Raw genomic sequence first — 22,165 nt, 5'->3', positions numbered from 1 at the left:
GACGTGGAGAGCAAAACCAGACTGATAATTGAAAGGGAAGAAAGATATCCTTCTGAGCAACAGTTGAATAAGAAGAGAATAAATATCACTGGTCAAAGAAATTGGAAGCTTAGCAATAAAATGTGTGCAGATTTAAATTGGAACAGCTTCCTGTTTCTGTGAGCACAATAATGTCTATGCTAGAATGAACAGGTGTTGTAGTAAAGCTCTTCTTCAAAATTCACAATATAGAAGGTTAGTTTAGGGTTAGCACTGTTGAAATTGGGTCAGGAAATATCAGCTGATCACACTATAGACTGACAAATCACAGTTTAAACCTCTTCAGTCTAACACTGAGTAGACTGCAGAGGGCCCAAAGAGAAGCAGACTAACTCAATATTTAGAGCCCAGTTACACCGATGTGGTTCAATAGTGATCGAGGGTCACTTGATGAAACACCACTTCAAATGTTGAGTTTCCTAGAAATAAGTCATCAGCATGAAAAAAGAAGGTATAAAACCAAATTGATATCAATAATCAATCAAATAAATTGGTCAATCAATAATTGATTGACCAAAATAATTGATTAGTCGACCATATATCTCTACATGCAATTCTCTGTCTCTCCCTCTCTGTCTCTCTCTCTCTCATCTCTCTGTCTCTCCCTATCTCTCTCTATCTCTCCCTATCTCCCTGTCTCTCCCTATCTCTCTCTATCGCTCCCTATCTCTCTGTCTGTCTCTCTCTCTGTATATATATATATATATATATATATATGTGCTAATTTTTTTAAAGATATATTTATGTATATAAAAAGAAGAATAAATAAATAAATATATACTATATTTTTTTTTACGGTCGTTTTTCTTCAACCGTCAGTAGTGTATTTTGGCCTCTCCGGGCTTCTGTACAGATGTAATGTTTTCATCAGCTGATGCTTCCCCGTTACTTTGCTTCTTTTTTGTGTCATATGAAAGCTAACAGGCTAATCAACAGATTGTGTCACCGGACAACGATATCACCTGTCCACGGTGTTGACCCTCCCTCTGTCTCTCTTTCTCTCTCTCCCCCTCCCTCTCTCTCTCTACTCACTATAGTCCAGTTTATACATGTTCGTGTGCAGTCTGTCGGTTATCTCGGCGGCGACTTTTGCTCTCTTTATCCCGCTGTGGCTCATGCTAGCGGGTTAGCCTGTTAGCTTAATTAGCGCGAGGCTAACTTACTAACGTAACTGGACCGGACGGACATGTGCAATGGCATCGGTTCGGGTGGCTGTCCGGGTCAGGCCCATGAACAGACGGTGAGTTTAGGACAATTGTTTTTAATCGTTCTGCAGGTATAATGTCAGAATGTTGTTATTGTTGCAATGCTAACTGAGCTCATACAGATGTAGCCTCTGGGAGTCATGGTGTTTAAATCACATGCATGGACTCAGCAACATTATTTGAGACTGTAACAATGACGTTATATTAATATTTAAAGAGAGAGTTATTAGCCTGCAGGGTGAGATCAGAGCAGCGGTAGAATAAGTATTTACTGAAGTAAAAGTACTGCTACCACACTGTGAAAATGCATATAAAAGTACCTAACGTTACATATTATCAGCACAGTGTACTTAAAGTATGGAAAGTAAAAGTTCTCACTGTGCAGTAAAATGTTATGTCAGTGTTTTATGATGTTCATGTATTACTGCTGCATTAATGTGTATGTTGCATTTTACTGCTGTAGATGTATTTGTACACTGTTGACTAGTGTAATCTACATCAATGCATCATATTCTATAAGATCATCTTATGTTAAAATCAAATATAAACATTTTCAGGTTTGTTCTGAAGCATCTTCCAGCTGATCCAATAGTATTTTGAAAGAGTTTATTCATCTGAAGAAGTAGGAGGATTTTATCATCAAATAAAGGAACATTTCATCCTTCAGTTTATCACAAACATTCAACATCAGCACATCTGGAGATACGAGGTTTAAACTGGACAGGAAGTAGATGAAGAACTGTAACTAAAGCTCTCAGGCAAATATTGTAAAAAGTACAATATTTACCTCTGAGATGTAGTGGAGGAGAAATATAGGCTACAGTTGCAGAAAATAGAAATACTCAAGTAAAGTACAAGTACCTCAAATGTGTACTTAAGCACAGTACTTAAGTAAATGTACTTAGTTACATTCCACCTCTGGTCCCTGAGAGGCAGAGCCGGTGTAGCTGGTTTGAGAATAAAGATGAGAAAGCAGACACATGTTCAGATGCTTAACACTTTGTGATCCTCTGCTCCAGACACATTATGTTCGCTACACAAACTGTATTTAATACACAGACACACAAAATAATACCAAATGTAAACCGGTCACAAAAGGAGAAGAAACTGGAACGATTAAACGCTTTGTATTGTTGGGATAACAATGATTTTAAGTTTCCCTCATTATTTTTCTATCGATTTACTCCGAGATTAGTCAACTAATAATTTAATTGCAATACCCTAACACTATCAAAATGAAATACCTGTAAGAATGATTGAGTTAATAATCGATTGATTGGCTGATTTCAGCTTCTTAAATGTGATTTTCTTCATCTTCTATGAAAGTAAATTCCACAGAATTTCACAGACACCTTCATGTCTGCTTCTAAACACAGTCGATGCAGATTCAACGCGACGCGTTTCTGTTTTTGCTTTAAATCCGACATGAAGGGTGTGGTTGAGCCTGAGAACAAACGGGGGTGGAGACGGATGATTATACGAAGCAAACATGTCGCCCTGCTCTTACAATTCATGTTCAGTCATGTGACTTTATTCAACATCACAATCTCGTTCAGACTGTTTGAAGAATATTTGAAGTTGTAGTTTGGAGGCAAGAGTTTCCTGTTTACATATATTATGTTTTACATATCTATCACAGAGAAGTGTGTGTGTAAAATAAATGATCGGACGTCTACAGTAACCTCACAGTTGGATGTAGTTTATTTATTTTGACCTGTGTTACAGTATAAATAGCTGGTGATATTGGACATGGTTTTATACGTCTGACGCTATTGAAACACTTTTTTCAAGTTTGATGGAGCTTCAGCACAAACGATTCAGCAATACCAACAACAAGAAGTATGTGGACACATAAAGAAATGTGACTCTGGTTCTAAGTTGCTCTCGGTGTACTTGGACACATTTCAAGAACAAGAAAGATGGAAATGAACAAACAGCTGACAACAAGGCTGTTATATAACTACCGGTATATAACTATAACAAGCACACAAATATATGCAGTATGTCCATTCAGCTGTATGTTTATACCTGTTATATGGGTTAGTCTCCTGGTATTTTTGGTAAAAGGTTGATTGATTAACTCTCACATGAACAGAAACAAAAGTCTCTGAACGCTGACCTGATGAAGTTCACAGATCCTGAAGTCTCTTCCTGTGTTCTTACAGAAACATTATTGATCTTTTTCAGGGAGAAGGACTTGACCGCAAAATCCATCATCAGGATGGAGGGAACCAAGACCTCCATCACCAACCTCAGGGTAAGACTGTTCCCACCGTATGTGATTCAGACTGCCATCGTAACGCCGTGTAGCTGAAGCTGTGTCTTGTTTTAATGTCGTGCTCTCCAAAGATCCCCGACGGCATCGCGGCCGACTCGACGAGGGATCGAACCAAAACGTTCACGTACGACTTCTCCTACGACTCCGCGGACTGTAAGAGCTCCACGTTCGTCTCCCAGGAAAAGGTGAAGAACAGCCGTTTGTGTTTACTCAGCAGGTTTTAAGCGTAGATAAAAAACACATTTACTGTCATGTTACATTTAAAACAACTTCAAGCATGATGGGAACTGTAGTGCCGAAACGCACAAACATGTTTATCCCAAATGGAAATCATTTTCTCAGCAATTCGTTTTTAGCACCATCCTGGGGTTCACAAGGTTAATCTGGCTAGTTTCCCCCAATCCTGCCTTGCAAATCTCTCGTTCTTTTTGGGGGATTATTGATATGAAGACGTTTGGATTTCTGGGGCTACGCAGCTCGTTGCTGTTAGACTGTGTGTGTGTTTACTGAGCTCTGACATATCTCATTACAGCTCTGCAACATCAATACCGAGTCTCAAACCTGGAGTGAAATGTTTTAACAAGTCGACCGAGAAACCTTGAAAAAAGTCTCGGCAGCAATAAAAAAACCTCTTTTCTCGTTTTCATTTGCAGGTTTTCAAAGATCTGGGCTCAGACGTGCTGCGGGCGGCGTTCGAGGGCTACAACGCCTGCGTCTTCGCCTACGGTCAGACCGGCTCCGGGAAGTCCTACACCATGATGGGGAATCCAGTGAGACAAAACTAACTCAACATATCTAACACTCACGCCGCAGACCACAGAGAGATCAGAGGCACTGTCCCAACTATTGATCCGTCTGCTGAACTCATCACTGAAGGCTCCAGTCGAGTTTAGCTGACCGTTAATCTGTTGATTACTTTCTCTATAAATCATTAAGTCTTTGAGGTGTAATAGTGAAACATGTCTTTCACAACTTGGAGGCTTCAAACTGCTTATTTTGTCCAAAAGATATGAAGATCTTCAGTTTCCTGTCATTTATAAGAAAAAGAAAATAAAATCATCACCGTGTGATGTTTGGGGTTTAATAACTTCCACGATGAATTGATTCACTGTTTGTTTGCTCTGCTGGACTTCGTGAGTTAGTGTCCCAACACACCTCCGACACATTAGACCAGACACGTTGGAAGTATTTTCATTTTACGTACTCAGTTGAGGACAAAGCTGGTGATGTTTTCTTTGTTTCATACTGTCAGAAATCCCATGAAAAGACCAAAACCAACAACGTGTTAGTCCGTCCCTCAATACTTTGACTTCCTGTCTGTGTCTCTCAGCTCCGAGCTCATTGGTTCCTACTGAAGACGTAAATCATTTCATCATAAATCAACGCTTCATTTATCTCTTTATTGTGAGCTTAAAAATCAAATCTAGATGTTTTACTCTAAAATAACCTCTTTCCCCCCCCCTACCTCTCCAAATGCGTAAAAGTAATGGAGGACATGACCTCAGCGGACATGTTTGAAGTGTCAGCAGGTCACATGATCCGTTCTCAGGGAGACGAGTCCGACTCCAGACGCAGCCGCGTCAGGTTTTATTGTTTGATCTTATCTGATGGATCAGCAGCCACGCTGTCAATGATAAACCTGCAGCCGGCTCCTCTGAGATAACACTGGTGTGCAGAGATGTGAGAGGAGAGCAAACACACGGACAGAACAACATCAACAAGGTCCTTCACGGGAGGGAGGCAGGAGACGCCATGATGCAGAAGAATATATAAAAATGTGTTTCGTAAAACACGTCTTTAAAATGCTGTCGGCCTCGTACGTCATCATTTAATCACGACTTGTAAATGTTATTCTCACCACGACCTCACTGAGCCTCATACACCTTTGAGCCTGTGTGTTTCTACGTCTGAACTTTGTGTGTGTGTTGTTGTTGTTTAGGGGGACGCAGGTCTGATCCCGAGGTTCTGTGAAGGTTTGTTCAGTCGCATCGCCGCGGCGTCTCGATGGGATGAAGCTTCGTTTCGTACGGAAGTCAGGTGAGCCGGACCGGCCGGCCGGTTTCTATTTTCCACATCTGCACCAGCTCTCAGCTGTCAGACTTCAATAACACCCAAACAGAAGCACAGGTGCTCAGCGGGCAAGAAGCGTCTTGTTGGATCTAAATCCACAGATGTGATATTTGTTATACACGAGCCGTTGTTTTGTCTGATCGACAGCGGTGTCCTTCATCTTTCCTCTTGCTCCCACGTTGACGGAGAGCTCCGTAGCGACTCCAGCTTGCATCGGGAAGAAATATATTCCAGAGGAAATGTAGCCTCGTGTTTGAGAAAACAGTCGTTATTGTAAGAGAAGAAACTTGAGGTGCAGAGGACTACGTTGTGATTGCAGCCATGTTTTCCTCTGGTTTGTGCCTTCAGCTACCTGGAGATCTACAACGAGAGGGTGAGAGACCTGCTGAGGAGGAAATCCAGTCAGACCTACAACCTCAGAGTCAGGGAGCACCCGAAAAACGGACCGTATGTAGAAGGTGAGACTGAGACAGCACTGCTGGAGAGCCCTTCTTTCTGTATAATAATCTAGTTTTTAATTTATCCTGCTTTCATTTCAGTTTTACTGTGTTTTTCAGGGACAGTCAAGGGAACATGTGTGTGTATCAGACAGTCTTGTAGTAGTTTTAAGTGATTGCGTACCCACATAATCATGTTTTCTCAGCGTTTTGTTCACGTGTCGACGTCCTGTAACCTGACCCCGTCCCTCCTGGTCTCAGATCTGTCCAAACACCTGGTGCAGAACTACAGCGACGTGGAGGAGCTGATGGAGGCCGGAAACATCAACCGCACCACCGCCAGCACCGACATGAACGACGTCAGCAGCCGCTCGCACGCCATCTTCACCCTCAACTTCACACAGGTCAGAAAGAATTTACTGACTTCAGACCGTAAATCATTTCTCAACAGTATGAAATGAACAAAGAAATTCACAGGATTTTAGACTGAAATGAGCCGTGATTTCATCTCGTATCACTCAACCCCTCCCTCCCCCTCCCTCCCTCCCTCCCACTCCCTCCCTCCCTCCATCAGGCCAAGTTCGATGCAGAGATGCCCAGTGAGACGGTCAGTAAGATCCACCTGGTCGATCTGGCCGGCAGCGAGCGAGCCGACGCCACCGGAGCGACGGGCGTCCGGCTGAAGGAAGGAGGAAACATCAACAAGTCTCTGGTCACTCTCGGCAACGTCATCTCTGCTCTCGGTCAGAAACGGAACCCGAAACCCGTGTATCTCGACGTGCGTGTGTTTCAGTTCACAATGTTTGCTGACCGAAGGGTCTGTTTCCTGTTTCTGCTCCAGCTGACATGACGCAGGACGGCGTGAACACCAACCTGAAGAGGAGGGCGGTGTTTGTTCCCTACAGAGACTCGGTGCTCACGTGGCTGCTGAAAGACAGTCTGGGCGGCAACTCCAAGACCATCATGATTGCCAGTGAGACATACAGACATTTAAAACCTTCCAAAACAAGTAATGTCAATTCTCAGATCGTGTTCGGGGCCTTTATTTATCTTGTTTTCTCATTCTGTTGGATTCTTCTTGCCGTTAATTAACACTTCCTGTATCCATTTCAAATTAAAAGCGGCCTTTTCTTCGCAGCCGTTTCCCCCGCCGACGTGAACTACGGCGAGACGCTCAGCACTCTGCGGTACGCGAACCGAGCCAAGAACATCATCAACAAGCCCACCATCAACGAGGACTGCAACGTCAGGCTGATCAGAGAACTGCGCGCCGAAATCGCCCGACTGAAGGCTCTGCTGATTCAGGGCAATCAGGTAAACACAACGCTGACGGGCCGGGAGGAGGTCTCGCTCTGCCGCTGTCACAGCATCCGTCTCTGCCTTCAAATGTAGGCAAGTTATTAAACAAAAAGAATAAGATGAAGCAGTTTGAAGGAGAGCGACGATAAAATGAACACGGATCATAAAATGTTTCCTTCTGGCTGGAACTGAGCTTGAGCCGTCGTGATTATTCTAATCATATTAAAGTACAACCCGGTCAGTGTTTCTGACCCTGTTTTGTGTTTCTGTGTCAGATCGCTCTCCTGGACTCGCCCACTGCTCTGAGTATGGAGGAGAAACTGCACCAGAACGAAGCCAGAGTGAGTTTAGCGGTTTCCTCTCGCGATGACTGCTGCTGCAGCAAACTGCACCTTTTTATTTGACGTTTTAGTAAACTGGGAACGTGGCTTTGCGTCAGTTGATCGCTGCTGAAGAGTTAAACGGCCGTTACCTGCTGGTGTCTGTCGGGTTTCTATCTGTGTTTGTGTGTTTGCAGGTCCTGGAGCTGACCAAAGAGTGGACCAACAAATGGAACGAGACACAGAACATTCTCAAGGTCCGTCTGTTCACCCTCCGTGTTGCTCACTGTTTGTGGACTGTCTGACTGAAACATGTTGAAAGCACAAACGATCTCTGCTGGTGTGTGCGTAGTGTGTATGTTCAGCGTTCTCTTTATTGCGAGCGTCGTGAATCACCTGTTTGTGACTGTGGCGTCTGCAGGAGGAGACTCTCGCGCTGAGGAAAGAGGGGATCGGTGTTGTGTTGGACTCCGAGCTGCCTCACCTCATCGGCATCGACGACGACCTCCTCAGCACCGGCATCATCCTGTACCACCTAAAGGTCAGAGGTCACCTGAAGCACTTGTATATGATGCATAACTTTAACAGTTAGTATCAGTGTCGTATCTGCTTAGAGCTGGACGGAAGAAAGTGTTTTATTCTAGTCTTCAGCTTCTTCAGGGTCAAAAACTAAAGAGAGGAAATATCAAGAATGCTGACAACAAAAAACACAACTTAAAACATTTCCACTTCAGAAAAAGATTGGAAAAGTAAACCGAGTACACCTAGCAATCACGAATTGAAAATGAATTTACCCGAGCAGAATGAAGTGTCCTTCTGTTTGCGATCGACTTCTAAACTTCTTTCTTTTTTCCCTCTGAACCTCAGGAGGGCCGGACGTACCTGGGCCGAGAGGACGCGTCCAGAGAGCAGGACATCAGTGAGTTTGTCATATGAGCCTGTTTTTACATCAACAACCAGCAGGGAGGACTTTCAACAAGCTGCGGGGGAAGAGAAGCCGTGTTAACAAACAAGAACGGCCTTTTTACACCGGCTCATCACATAAATCACAGAAAAGCAGAGATAAAATAAGGAAAACATTACTTTCCATACTTGTCATGTTCCAGTAGTTGTTATATCAAAGTTAAACAATGTTTTTTCTTTTCCCCAAAAGATGATTTTAGCCTCCGATGGAGAAACTACAATAAAACTAACTTCTTCAAAAGTGTTCATGACCCACTTAAAGTTACAGATGCACCGATCGATCGGCCACCGGTCGAAACCGTCAGCTGATCGGCCGATCGGTGTCATAAAACAGATTTTGTTGACATCAGATTAACACACATGTGCAGCATGATGGTTCTACGTCTCTCACACACACACACACACACACACACACACACACACACACACACACACACACACACACACACACACACGTCACCGGTGTGTCATAAGGACATAAAACTCACATTTGATGTGGCTTTGTTTGAGTGAAGGTTCTGTAACTTGGTGCAGTTTATGAGAAAATGTGAGTTATTTAATAGTTAATATTTTATCATGACCATACAATTTAATTTCAGTTTTCCATGAAAGAAATGTTACAAAAATGCTAAATTATAGTTTTAAATCTCTACTTTACACTATTTATTTTCTAGAACATGTATGTTGAGCCGTATATTCACTCTTAACGAGAGATTTTTATTTGTTTTCCTATAAGAATGTTCTTTTCTCTTCTTTTACAGAAGAGCTCGATAACTCACTATTGCTACTGTGCAGAAGTTGTTGTTGTTGTTGTTGTTGTTTTTGGCAGAGAGTAGCATTCATGTGTTGTTTCGTCCTCCTGCAGTCCTGCACGGTCTGGACCTGGAGAGTGAGCACTGTATGTTTCAGAACCAGAACGGTAAAGTGACTCTGGTGCCACTCGGCGGAGCTCAGTGTTCAGTAAACGGAGTTCAGGTGACGGCGTCGTCGCAGCTCAACCAAGGTGAGCGCCGCGAGGACGTCCGAGGAGAAATCAAGACGCATCAGTCGTCTTAAAGTCTCTTCTTCTAAAGCTGCACTCGCTGTGAAACTTGAGAACATGTTTGAATCATCAGAGGGTGAAAGAGGAATCTGTTGTTTGTGGTGTTTCCAGGTGCTGTTATTCTGCTCGGCAGAACAAACATGTTTCGGTTCAACCATCCGAAGGAGGCGGCCAAGCTGAGGGAGAAACGAAAGGTTAGACTCTGCACCGTTAACCTCTTTAGAGACCTTGAAGGAAACCTGCGGTAATGTTGTCGACCTTTAACCTTTCAGAGTGGCCTGCTCTCTACATTCAGCCTCTCTATGACGGATCTGTCCAGGTCCTGTGAAAGCCTGTCCACCGTGATGCTCTACAACCCCGGGTGAGCTCATGAATTCACTGATAATATCAGCTGCATGTGGTTCTCAGCTCAGACCCTGCAGCGCATCTCCCCTCTGCATCGAAGCCCCCCCAGGACTCGAGATGCTCCATCTGTCAGAGCTGATGTTCGGCTTCTGATCGAGTTAGTTAATCTGCATTCATACAGAACCGCCAAAGAATAGAATACACAACAAAATGTGGCTGAAAGAAAGTCCCACTATTAGTGCAAAATGAATGAAGTTCAGGATTCACAGGTATGTGACAGATCGCTCCACCAATATGTTTTAGTGATACTTCGACACACAATATTCACGATTTCATGGATGCAGGCCAACGAGGCTGAACACACTTTGCAAACTCGTGACTGAGACTCGTAAACGATAAGGCCACTCACACAAAACTACACTACAACAGAACATACGCACAGCACACTCGGCTCTCTCCCGCTAACCGGACACGCATGCACGCGCTCAGACCCAACGTGCAGACCTCGCTTTGGCTTCTTCTCATTGCCGTCCTGAATTCAGGTTCCCACAAAATGCACTCGATCAAATTTGTCCAAAAGGGGGGGGGGGGGGGGGGGTCCAATGAGCGCCTCTCACACTCACTATTCATATTCGTGAAGACATGTTTTTGCAGTTTGAACGATGTAAACTGCTGAGTATTAGTCAGCTTTTAAGAGACATTTTAGTGGCAAATGTAAGTGACAAATAATTGTCTTATCATTTTAAAATGTTGCTATTGAGGCTTTCCTGGGGTCTGTCGTGTCCATCAAGAGTTTCTTTAATTTTGCAACACCGGTCTTGGCGCTAAGAGCCACAGACAGGAAGTCAAAGTGTTGTTGCTTTTGGTCTGAACATGAGATTTGTTGACAACAAGGAAAGTATAGAATAATGGCAGCCATATATGTTGTGAGAATACCGATTGACTGAAATGTTTTCCTTTGCTTTACGCCACCAGCAGGCCGAGTCTTTCATCACGTTTAAACAAAGTTTAATGAACAGGTTTCTATATTTACTGAGAGTATTCATGCTCCCGAGAGGATGAACCACCTCATGGGTTTACCGTTAGTGCCACCTTCAGGTATCTGTCATCTGTAATTGCTGGAATGTAATATGATTGTGATTATGAAATGTTATATACATTTTTCATATGAGGATGAACCCCCCTGAGCTTTATTGCCACCTTCAGGACAAATGTTTCCTCTAATTGTTAAACATTGTTCATGAATTTGAGCCCTTTGTTCTCCGTGGAATCTGTTTAACTGTTGTTGAATATAAATGAAGTGATTCAAGGATTGTTTTTTGCACAAATGTGAAGAGAGCTTTGTTTGGTTGGTGTCCGCTCTCTTCGTAGGCAGCAGTAGATTAGTAAGCGCACACTTTCCTTTCATCTGTGCACTCGCTGTGTCAGTGAATTAACTCTTATCAACCCCGTCCTGTTGACAGTCTCTTCACTGAGAAGGGCCCCGTCTTCCTCAGGTAGACTCAGCCGTCCACTTCCTGTCTTAACTGTCCCGTCTTTGACACAAAGACATATGTTGACATGTCAAGTCTCTCAACCTAAACCCTCATTGTATTATTTTTTAAATTATTATTTTGCACGCCATCTTGCTGCTTCTGTCTCCATTTAGACGTCTGAGAGTAGAGAACGTTTCGTTGCTTTTTGTCACATCGCCTGGCATTTCATTTGAAGTCATTCTGTGTTGATGCTACTTTCACTGAATGCACTTTACTAGTTGTGTTGTTGAGTGTGTGTGTGTGTGTGTGTATTTGTTTATTTTTTTTAATGAGTTAAAAAAAAACACGGTGATGAAGGTTTTCGTGTTTTCAGGCTGGAGTTTGAGAGACAGCAGCGAGAAGAGCTGGAAAAACTGGAGCTGAAAAGGTACAAGAATAAATTCAATTGATTTTTTGTCCGGTTAGAGTTGTCAGCAGAAGATATGAAATGTTATGAGTATTTAACCAGATGCCACCCTTTAAATAATACATAAATACAATTCAGAAATACTTTTGAAGCTCAAGTCATCACCAAACAACTGTTAAGATATCATAATGTTACATTACATGTAAAAACATGCCCCACTTTGCTGTAGGAGGCTGATCAAAGAGATGGAGGTAAAGCACCAGAGTGAGAAGGCAGACCTGGAGCTCCTCCAGCAGGAGGTGGAGAGTCAGCGTAAGGAGTCTGAGGAGGTGCAGCAGCGGATCCTCCATCAGGAGGAGAGCCTCCGCCGCCGCAGCCAGGACATCGAGAGCCGCCTGCGAGACTTCCTGGCCGAGAAGGAGCGCTTTGAGGAGGAGAGACGCTCGGAGATCCAGGGGGAGGACCCCCAGCAGGGCAAACAGCAGCCGGGGGGGGAAGCAGAGGAGCAGCCGGATGAGGAGCAGCGGCGGCAGCTGGAGGCTGCCGAGCAGACCGAGATCTACCGCGAGCTGGAGAGACTGAAGAGGGAGCGCGAGGAGCAGAAGGTTCGCCTGGAGACCGAGCGGCGGCGGCTGGAGGAGCAGGAGCGCGAGCAGCTGAGCCTGGTGGGGCGGCTGGAGGAGCAGCTGAGAGAGAAACACGAGGCAGCCACCACCCTGCTGACCCGGGAGGATGCCGGCCGCCTGGAGGAGGAACGCCGAGCCCTGGCTGAGATCAGAGAAGCACTCCTCCGCGCCAAAGAGACTGCTGAGCGGCCAGATGCGGAGGATGCCAGCGAGGAGGCGAGGTCCGCCCAGGCACGATACACGGACTTCAAGGAGGCGCAGGTGAAGGAACTGGGCCGGCTGGAGGAGGGGCTCCGGCAGCAGAGGGATCGCCTGGAGAAAGAGGTCGCCGCCGAGCGCAATGCACTGCTGCACCTCACCCATGGCCTCAAAGAGCGACATCAGCAGCTGAAGGAGACGCAGGAGAAAGGGGCGCAGGACGCCACGGGCGTCTGCCAGGAGGAGCAGCTGGTCAAACAAGCGGAGCAAAGACTGCAGTTCAAGGAGCGCCAACTGGCCAGCGTGGCCGACAGCCTTCTCCCCGCGCTGGCCGAGGAGAAGCAGAGAGCCGCCGAGATGCTGGAGCGCAGCGGCGGCGGCAGCAACGGGAACTGCGACAGCCCACCGGGGCTCGACAACACGCTGTTCCAGGTGGAGAAGGAGCTGGAGGACAAAGAGGAGAAACTGAACCTCCACCGGCACGGCGCCCAGCAGCTCCAGCAGCTCCAGGAGACCTACGAGTTCACGGCCAACGTGGCACGGCAGGAGGAGAAGGTGAGGAGGAAGGAGAAGGAGATCCTGGAGTCCAAGGAGAAGCAGCAGAAGGAGGCGATGGAGCAGGCGGTGGCCCGGCTGGAGAGGAGGCACTCGGCCCTGAGGCGCAGCGTCTCCCTGGTGCCCGACACCGAGGAGCAGCGACACAAGAGCTCGGCCATCACGAACCTGGACCAGCAGAGGTCAGAGCCTTTAAGAAAGCATATACATATAATAAACAACAACACCATTGTGCATTGAAGAAGCTAAATTACTAAATGAATGAATGCGTTCAACTGAGGAACGAGAACATCCTCGCTTTGGTTCGGTTTGATGTTCCCACTTCTCTCCAGAGTTGAGCGGGAGATCCAGAAGCTGAGACGGAGGATCAGCGAGGGGGAGGAGAACAACAGGACTCACTCCGTCAGTAACGATGAGAAGACGAGTCACAGCAGCTCGCCGGTCAGCCACATGCAGAGTGTGAGCCCTCTGCTGCCGCTGTCAGACGACAGGTACACCGTTACTCAGTGTGCTCTGCTGCGTTCATGTTTTTGTCCCACAAACATTCACCCTCTGGACCCGAAAACCCGCCGGCGGGATGGAAAAGCATGTTCTCTTAAAACAATCGCCAAAACGACACCGTTTATCCTACAGCCAGAAGCTGTAAAGCTAACGTCGTTCTTATTGCTTCTAGGATAAATGCGTACATTGAAGAGGAAGTCCAAAGAAGGTTACGCAAGATGAATCATCTCAATGGCAGCAGCAGCAACTTGGATCTGTCTCTGTCCTGCGAGTCGCTCAGGGTAAGAAATGTCCCTCACACTCCTTCACTTTCTTACTTTGTTTAACCTGTGAGGTGCTGCTGATTTCTGTTGTTGTTGTTGTTTACCCAACCAGCTGACTCGAGAGCAGTTTCTCCCCACAGACCTTCAGTCTGATGAACACTGAACATCAGTCATACATTAAAACATCCACATATTTCAAGCAAACATTGCTTTCAGCGTCTCAGGAGCCAGACGCTGCCGTTAGTCTCTGTTTTTATGGTCATGGTGAATAAAAACAAGGTCTGTAACGGGTCAGACGCGAAAAACAACACGGTCTTAACACTCATTAGCTTTACTCTAAAATGTGTATTTTGCTCTTTAAAAGCAAAGCGAGAATAAAGAAATCCAGCAGATCCGGTGAAGCGTCTTTCTCTGTGTAGAACTGATATTCAGCTCTTTAACCCTGCAGGAGGAGGAAGAAGCTTTTGACTGTAGCGCTGTTAGATTAACAGACGAGGTAAGAACGGGATCATCCTGCTCTGTGTGAGACTTTCCCTGCTCTGTAATCTGCATGATTTATGGATCGACTCATTCACACGTCTGTTTGGTTTGTAGCTCCTTTAATTGGGTTCTTCTCCGCCTGGTTTGTATTGGATCCTGGTTTTGTTTAATTTTTCCCTTTCTCCTGTCATCGTGAAGTATAATTTACAACTTTGGGTTATTCATTCATAAAATGCTTGACATCTCGCAGATTAAGAATGAACAGTGTATGTTTGATATTTAACGTTACGGAGAGTTGATGTTAAGTTTCATTGTTTTTCAGGACGATGAAAAGCTTCAGAACATGAATCCCAGGAGGCTTAAATATGAGGTAAGACCAGAATCTTATTGTAGTTTTGGGATTATGATAATTCAACCATCAAATTTACAATGGAGGTTCTGTATCTTTGCATTGTATTACAAAAATTACACAAGAAAAATCTGAGCATGATTCCTCATAATTATACAAATTCCATGTAATTTTCACAGAAATGATGACTGCGGTTCTATTTATATTGTTAATTTTACCAAACACAGACGGATGCGTGTTTTTCTTATCTATTTATGTGACTCGTGTTGGTCTTGAAAATTTGGCGACTCTGTTCGTTATTATTGTCAGACCCGAAGGAAGGAAGCCCGTTCTCCTCTTCAGCACGGCAGCAAACTGACGCATGGAAAGCAGAGTGAACAGACAACAGAACACCTTGAAATGATCGAAAACCTAATATTTCAGCCCACAGTCCTTCAGTTCAGACGAAGTGGAATCAAACATGGCAGAAACCTACAAACTAAATGTAGATCTGTAAAAACCATCTGTCTAGTCACAGCAATAGATCCTCATCATAATTATTTGCAAAGGCCACCTTGCCCACGTTTGATTAGAATTTAGAAAGAATTTATTTTTGTACACTTGTCATCCTAATTTGCATGCCAAACCTCTTCACAATGTTAATTTTGAATCACTTACAACTCGCCTGTGCTGGTGATGGAGGAACTCTAATTCTCAATGGGGTGGATTACGGACTTCAGTGTTATTCAAAGAGGCTTCACGTCCTTCTTGACGATGTAGTCATGGACTCCCCCCCCTTGTGCACACAGAAAGCCTGCGGGTTGTGGTCTAGCTTGCTGCCTGCCCCGATCCTCGAGGCAAAATCCCCTCTTCACATCCAGGAAAACATGTTGGAAGAACCAGAGCACAACCTCTTAAAGATTCACAGAGAAGACAAACTAGAATCCACAGCTAAAGTCTTGATTAAGAAAGAGGAAGTGCCTCACAAAGATGGTGAAAAAACCTATTGGTGGCAAAGAAGAGTGCGTATCCCTCCAGGAGAAGTGGGCCGAGATGTTTGCGAACTTGATCATTGTGGCATTGGGCAACACAAGATGTCCGGCACATCTGCAAACTCAGAGACCAACAGAATTGATGAAAACAAGAATATCACTGATGGAAGAAGAAACAATTCTGCCTGCCGTGTTCCCAATGATGATGGAAAGGTTGAAGATGCAGCAAGCAAGCACCAAACATGTGACCCAGGGATGGTAAACGATGCAGAACCTTCCAATGATCAGTCGTCAAAGTTGCAGAACTCTGACGGTGGTTGCATCGATTTCAAGCAGGAGTCAAAGGAATCCGTTAATGGTCAAATAACACAAGAGAGAGGCACAGAAACTGATAAAGTGGCAGCCAACAGGAGCTTCGCTTTGGGGTATTTTACTGGAAAGCTGTCCGAAGCGTACCAAGACGCTGGTCGAAAGCTACAGGGCACACGGGACATAATTTGGAATGTACGACTGGATGATATGAAGGTTGTGCTCTCTCAGTATGTGACCATGATGTCCAAGGAGCTGCCACTGATTCATCGAATGCAGCTCAAACCGGAGCCAGAACCTTGCATCCTTCCAGAAAACAAAGTCGCATTGGTTGATCTGTCAAAGGATTGCGCCCTTAGTCTTCCTCAGAATTGCGGCACGTCTGCGATCCCGGGCGTCACGGGATGGCCTGAGGGGTCTGTGTTGTCTCTCAAAAACACATGTGCTGAAGTGTTTCATCAGAGGCTGGTCCAGCTGCCTCCAGCCTTGTCCCAGCTACAGTCACTTTCATCCCAGAAGATGCTGGAAAAGTTGGAATCTCTGACCCCTCGAGCAACAGTCAACAAGCTTGTGAGTATCTTCTGGCTCCAAACGGCGAACATCAAGCAGCCGATCCCAAATCCTGGGTGCTTGCTTTTGTCAGAAAAGGACATAACAGTGCTGTCAAGTGGAACAAATTCAGATGACACCGTAGCTATTCGTCACCATTTGAACCTCCTGGAAATCAAGAAGGTCCAGATTAGTTTGGCAGGGCAGCACGTTCGCCTAATTGGCTGCACCGAAGACCCCGTCTTGGTCGTATTTACCCACAGTAAAGCGCTCACTCAGGAGTTCTGCAAAGCTTTACTGAAGCTTCTTTCTCCTGAAAACGTCCCTGAAGGGACTGAAGATCACCCGCTACTCTCTGGTGACCTCATGGTGCTCTCTCTGGATTGGACGTCGAGCGTTCCTGACATCTTCCTGGACAACGGCCTTCACGTCGCCTCCAGATTCAAGCGGGTCCTCGCAGACCTGCTCTACATCGTCCACGGGAACATGGACGGTCCTGGCAAACCGTCTCTGGCACACGTTTGTCCTCTGCTCTACACCAGCGTCAAAGTCAAGAACTCTACCCGCGTGCATCCGGGCGCCATTTTTCAGTTCCTCCTGACGGACACTCACTTGGCTCTTCTCCAGGAGGACGGCGTCTTTCACCCGGTGCCGCGGGGCTCCAGTCTGGTCCCCGTCCAGCCCCAGTTTCGAGGACTCGAAGTCCGCAAGCGTTCAGATATCGGATGCCTGTTTGTGAGGACGAATGACAGCTGCCTTGTGGTCGACATCACGTTCACGACTCTCAAACCACAAACGCGAGCAAAGAGGGTGGAGTCCAGGCGACGCTCCACCGAAGTGCCCCCCGTCTCTGATCGCAGGCGTCCGAGCGATTCCTGGAAGTTATCGTTTGGTTCTACCTCAGAAGCTGTGATGTTGATTAATCATCTGTCTACCTGAGTAGCTCACCAAAAGGAAGTTCTACCTGTATTTTACAGTTTTACAGTTGTATTTTACCTGCAATGCACCTACCTGTGTCTTAAAAGGTGATTCATCCTCGGAACTTCTGAGTCAAATGTAAAGATACTAAAGATTGTCTTTTGAGATGAAAACAACAATGACAGATCATGTTGATGTGATGTGTGTTCACTGTCATTTCCTCTAGTTTATATGTAGTCATAATGAATAAATTAATATAATCAGTTTTTATGTATTTAGGAAAGTTCAAACCACTTGTTTATTGTTTTTAGTCACGTTGACGATTCTTGATTATTCATGTTTGTATTTTTTTATCGTATTTGGTTTAAAGGGAAATTTATGATTCTACTTATTCGCGGTTTGGTCTAAAATTGAGCAGCTTGCATTTCGATAACAATGATGTGATTTGATGTCTTGAGGAAAACGGGAGGATTTGTCATGATGTGAAGTGATTACAGATGAAATATGATTAATATATTAAGTAATAATGTTTAATGTGTCTTCAAATGTGCAGTGAGAACATGTTAATTGTGTTAACAAGATAATAAAGATTGAACTTTCTGTGATTCCCATTGACTGTTAATCATTCTCAAATCAAGTTCATGAAAATGATTGTGATTGTGTGTTTTTTTCGGAGTCAACCCTTTACCCTCCACCGTCTTTCTTCTTCTCTGTTTCCGTCTTCTCCCCCGTCCTCCCGGTGACTTCCTCTGCAGCACCTGGTCTGCCGTCCTCTCGGGACGAGCTGCGACGGCCTTCGGGAGCCCGTTAAAATCAGCATTCCTCGCTACGTTCTCCGCGGGCAGGGGAAGGACGAGCACTTTGAGTTCGAGGTGAAGGTGAGCTCACTCCGCCGTCTTCCTCGTCATCGTCAGTCATTTACGTTCTCACCTGTTCATCTTTCTTATGCGTGGTCTCGTTTTTCATTGATGCACTCGTTGTGTTCAAAGGTTTTCTCTCTCTTTGATCAGATCACTGTGATGGATGAGATGTGGACCGTGTTCAGACGCTACAGGCGCTTCCGGGAAATGCACAGGAGCCTCAAGTTAAAATACCCAGAGGTGAGATCCACTGTTACATCTGTTTCCCCCGTTGAATCGCTTCACCAGTGTCCCTGAAGTGTGTGTGACGTCCTGGTCTCTGCTTTAGCTGGCAGCTCTCGAGTTCCCTCCCAAGAAACTGTTTGGAAACCGAGACGAGCGGATGGTCGCTGAACGCCGGAACCACTTGGAGGTCAGACATTTGAAATACGGTTTCATTCACACAGCGAGAGACAAATCATCCTGTTTTCAAAGAAGTAGAAATGTTGGAGGTTTGGAAGTAGGAGGGTGACTCTACTTGTATTTTACAGCGTTATCTGAGGAACTTGTTCCGGGTGATGCTGTCGTCCTCCAGCTCTCCTCTCAGAGCCGACGCAGACGGCGGTTTCCATCTCACCAAACACGCCATCTGTGAGTTCTCGCCGTTCTTCAAGAAGGGCGTCTTCGAGTACAGCAGCCACGGCACCGGCTGACCCGACCGTGAAAATGAACTCCAAAAACTAAAAGGGAAAACAAAAACGAACAAAAAGAAGCGGCTCGGTGCCTTTTCTCCGGGGCCTCAGCTCGGGAGAATCGGTCAAAGAAAGGTAAAAGTTGCAGGTCAGTTTCCTCGCCACGACGAAGACGTGTCGGGTGCTCGTCAGCTGTTTGTTCATGTAGAAACTTCATCACAAAGGTTAAAGTCGGATATTCAGCACTCTGTTTTAAAGAGTTTCATTTCTACGTTATAGCAATAAACGGCTATATTAAATATATTTACATGCAGCTCTGATATTTATGGAAACTCGCTCATGTAGTGACCGCACTAAAAGTAGAACAAAGACATTAACGCTGCCGTTGTTTGGGGGTTCAGTTCCCTGTGAAGCCGCTGACACAATTAGGTCGTCCTGTAAACGGTCCGTCAGCAAAAAAGTTATTTATCAAAGAAAAATGCCAAAACTTTCACTTGATTCAGCGTCTTAAATGTGAAGATTTGCTGTTTTTCTTTGCTGTTTAATGTCATTATATGCAGATTATCTTTGGACTGTTAAAAAAAACAATGCATTTGAAGATGTTAGCTTTGGCTCTGGGAGGTTATTTTGGGCATTTTTCTCTCATTTATGGAATTTTACAGATAAACATTCAATTTATCGACAGAAAAAAAAGGAATCCATAATGGCAATGATGATTAATTGTAGTTCAATAACACCATGGACCCTGACTTTTCATTTCCTGTCAGTGGGCAGAGCGAGGCACTAACACGGGTTTGAGTCTGAGAACGACTGAACGCTACAGAGCACTTAGTGTGACGATCCGGTTACGCTCGGCTTTTGTTCACTGACACAAAGGATGTGAAGTCCCGGTTCTGATGCGGGTATAAATAAACATTGAACACAATCCGTCTCTGCAAACTACACGACAGTCTTTGTGTTTGTGTGCGGCTGGAGATCGCAGCGAAACTCATGCGTGAATGTGTCCGACTTAACGGGAGAGTGAATAATACGGAGACGGAGTGTCACGAAGCTGAAGTCCAAAAAAATCAAATGAATCTTGTTTGTAGTTAAAGAAGAGCAGACAAAAACAACTTTAACTGTGGAAGTGAAGCTAAAACACTCACATGACCGTTAGGCGGGCTCACAATGCTTCAGAGTCAGGTGAACGCATGAACATCATCACAGCTTTTTCTTGCTGTGATCCTCAATCATCCTGTTCATACTGGACAGTAAGAGATCATGTGTTTCACTGCTAGTGATGGACGACTAAATCCAGTCGTCATTCTGCACAAGAATGGACAAATTAAAGGAACAGTGCGTAGCGTTTAGGGGGATCTATTGGCAGAAATGGAGTATCATGTTAATTAAGTACGTTTTCTATCACCTGAAAATACGAATCGTCGTCTTTTGGTGACTTGGGAATGAGCCGTTTTATTATCTACGTACGGAGTCGGCTGCCATGTTCCTACAGAAGCCAAACACTGAATCTAGATGATATTTACGCTTTAGCGTCGGCCCCCCGTAGTTCTCCGACACACTGGAGAAGTTTCAGTTGGTCACACTCTGCATCCTCACCACGAGATGCTGCCAAATCCTACACACTGGCCCTTTAAGTATCTTTAGTACCGAAGCCTCTTCTTCTTTAATATCTGTCCACAGCAGCGACACAGGGAAACGCGGAGTGGTGCGACTTTAACTTTGAAAGATACTCTCTTGTTTTGTCTTGTTTTTTTTCCTCCACAGCTCACATTTAGAAGGAATCTCTTTACTGTCCGGTATGAACAGGAAGAACAATAACATCCTGTCCTCTAAGCTACCATCAGTGCCCTACGTTGACTTTAAGCTGCTCGATAATATCGACACCAATGACTCCGAACAGTATCCAGAAAAATAGCAGTTATAGTTCCACTGCATTTTATTGACATGTTTATAACAACGTGTCCACCTTTTATCTACTGTACAAATGGAGGAGCAGCTGTAAGAGAGTGCAATCCACTAGGTTGTGTTTAAAGAACTGTTGTAACGTTCTGTATATTTGAAATTCATGTTTATTATTCTGATTGTACTTTGATAGAAGAACAATATTTGGAGGCTCTGTTACTACGATGTTTTAATGGAAACTACACCGTACTTATCAGTCAAATGTCAGAACCGTTGTGGTCGCTGATAGAAACTGTAAGACAAAGACTCACTCAGAAGTTGAATGAACCGTTGAACAAGTAACACTGACCGATGGCAAAAGTTCAAACGTGCCCTGTGGCGGTTTCACACCGTAGGCTGTCTACTGCCGTGATCTGTCCTCTTTGCCATTTGTCTTATTTTAGGTTTGACCTGAAAGGACATTTGGGGATTTCGGAGGGTGCGTTCATGAAGCTAGTTTGAAAATACAGGAAGATATTTTCTCCCGTTAGCCCTCGTCTGTGCGCCAATCATTTTATTTGACTCATCGTTATCGCACGAATACTCACTTTTGAACAACAGCGTGGTCATTAAAATTACATTACGTGGATATTTGAAGAAAAAATATTGAAAGACAAGAATGGCGGAGTTGTTGGACGGTCCCGAGGAGCCACAGCCTCAGAAGGTGACGTGTTTTACTCACGGCCGTTTTTCTGTCTGTATCGGCACAAATTCAAACGCATCTTTGACCGGTCAAATACAAATACGTGTTTTTCCACTCGGTAAAGTACGTAGATTCAAATAATTCACTCGGAGGGAATATTTCCTGCCACTGGCAGCTCAGAACCGATTGAGTTTTTATATTCCCCAAAACCGTGTCGAGCGATTCGATCCTGAAGTCTTCCTGAGCCTCACTGTTAGCAGCTGCATGGAGAGACGACACTCACTGCTTTGTTCTTGTTCCATAAGCCATACGTTGTGTGTGTGTATATAAAGTGTAAATGTTGATGTGCATAAGTTTTCTACACAATATGCTTGTATGTAATGTAAACTGTTGACATTGAATGTCAGTAAAGGGAATGTACAACATTCAGACTGGTTTTGTTTGCCCCCCAG

The 22,165-nt window shown here is 44.9% G+C and overlaps 2 protein-coding genes across 2 annotated transcripts; both read left to right on the top strand.

Moving 5' to 3' along the window:
- The first annotated feature begins 1,222 nt into the window (after nucleotides 1-1,222).
- On the top strand, nucleotides 1,223-22,122 carry kif16ba (kinesin family member 16Ba). Its single transcript, XM_079278372.1, has 27 exons — nucleotides 1,223-1,279; nucleotides 3,432-3,501; nucleotides 3,594-3,707; nucleotides 4,176-4,292; nucleotides 5,462-5,559; nucleotides 5,941-6,050; nucleotides 6,291-6,433; nucleotides 6,604-6,772; nucleotides 6,871-7,002; nucleotides 7,168-7,343; nucleotides 7,604-7,669; nucleotides 7,846-7,905; nucleotides 8,070-8,189; nucleotides 8,516-8,567; nucleotides 9,477-9,614; nucleotides 9,765-9,847; nucleotides 9,926-10,014; nucleotides 11,847-11,900; nucleotides 12,109-13,440; nucleotides 13,591-13,749; nucleotides 13,932-14,040; nucleotides 14,471-14,518; nucleotides 14,825-14,872; nucleotides 18,354-18,476; nucleotides 18,609-18,698; nucleotides 18,787-18,870; nucleotides 18,989-22,122. Exons 1-27 carry the CDS (start codon nucleotides 1,233-1,235, stop codon nucleotides 19,148-19,150), a joined length of 3,993 nt encoding a protein of 1,330 aa, XP_079134498.1. The 5' UTR covers nucleotides 1,223-1,232; the 3' UTR covers nucleotides 19,151-22,122.
- LOC306784524 (uncharacterized protein) lies at nucleotides 16,078-17,619 on the top strand (the record flags this gene model as incomplete). The annotated part of the gene is made up of 1 exon (XM_079278560.1): nucleotides 16,078-17,619. The coding sequence occupies one exon, from the start codon at nucleotides 16,078-16,080 to the stop codon at nucleotides 17,617-17,619; it is 1,542 nt and encodes a 513-aa protein (XP_079134686.1).
- Nucleotides 22,123-22,165: the final 43 nt, after the last annotated feature.

This window comes from Melanostigma gelatinosum, assembly GCF_949748355.1.
Source record: "Melanostigma gelatinosum genome assembly, chromosome: 11".
Classification (NCBI taxonomy): domain Eukaryota; kingdom Metazoa; phylum Chordata; class Actinopteri; order Perciformes; family Zoarcidae; genus Melanostigma; species Melanostigma gelatinosum.
The sequence above is the reverse complement of the archived record's forward strand: the minus strand, read 5'-3'. Positions and strand labels throughout refer to the sequence as shown.

What these genes read in the sequence shown, in the direction of transcription:
- kif16ba (XM_079278372.1), top strand. Translation starts at nt 1,233, where the DNA reads ATGGCATCGGTTCGGGTGGCTGTCCGGGTCAGGCCCATGAACAGACG. An exon ending in CAAGACCATCATGATTGCCA is followed by an intron (nt 7,003 to 7,167) that starts GTGAGACATACA and finishes TTTTCTTCGCAG; the next exon opens with CCGTTTCCCCCGCCGACGTG. An exon ending in AGCTGAGGGAGAAACGAAAG is followed by an intron (nt 9,848 to 9,925) that starts GTTAGACTCTGC and finishes TTAACCTTTCAG; the next exon opens with AGTGGCCTGCTCTCTACATT.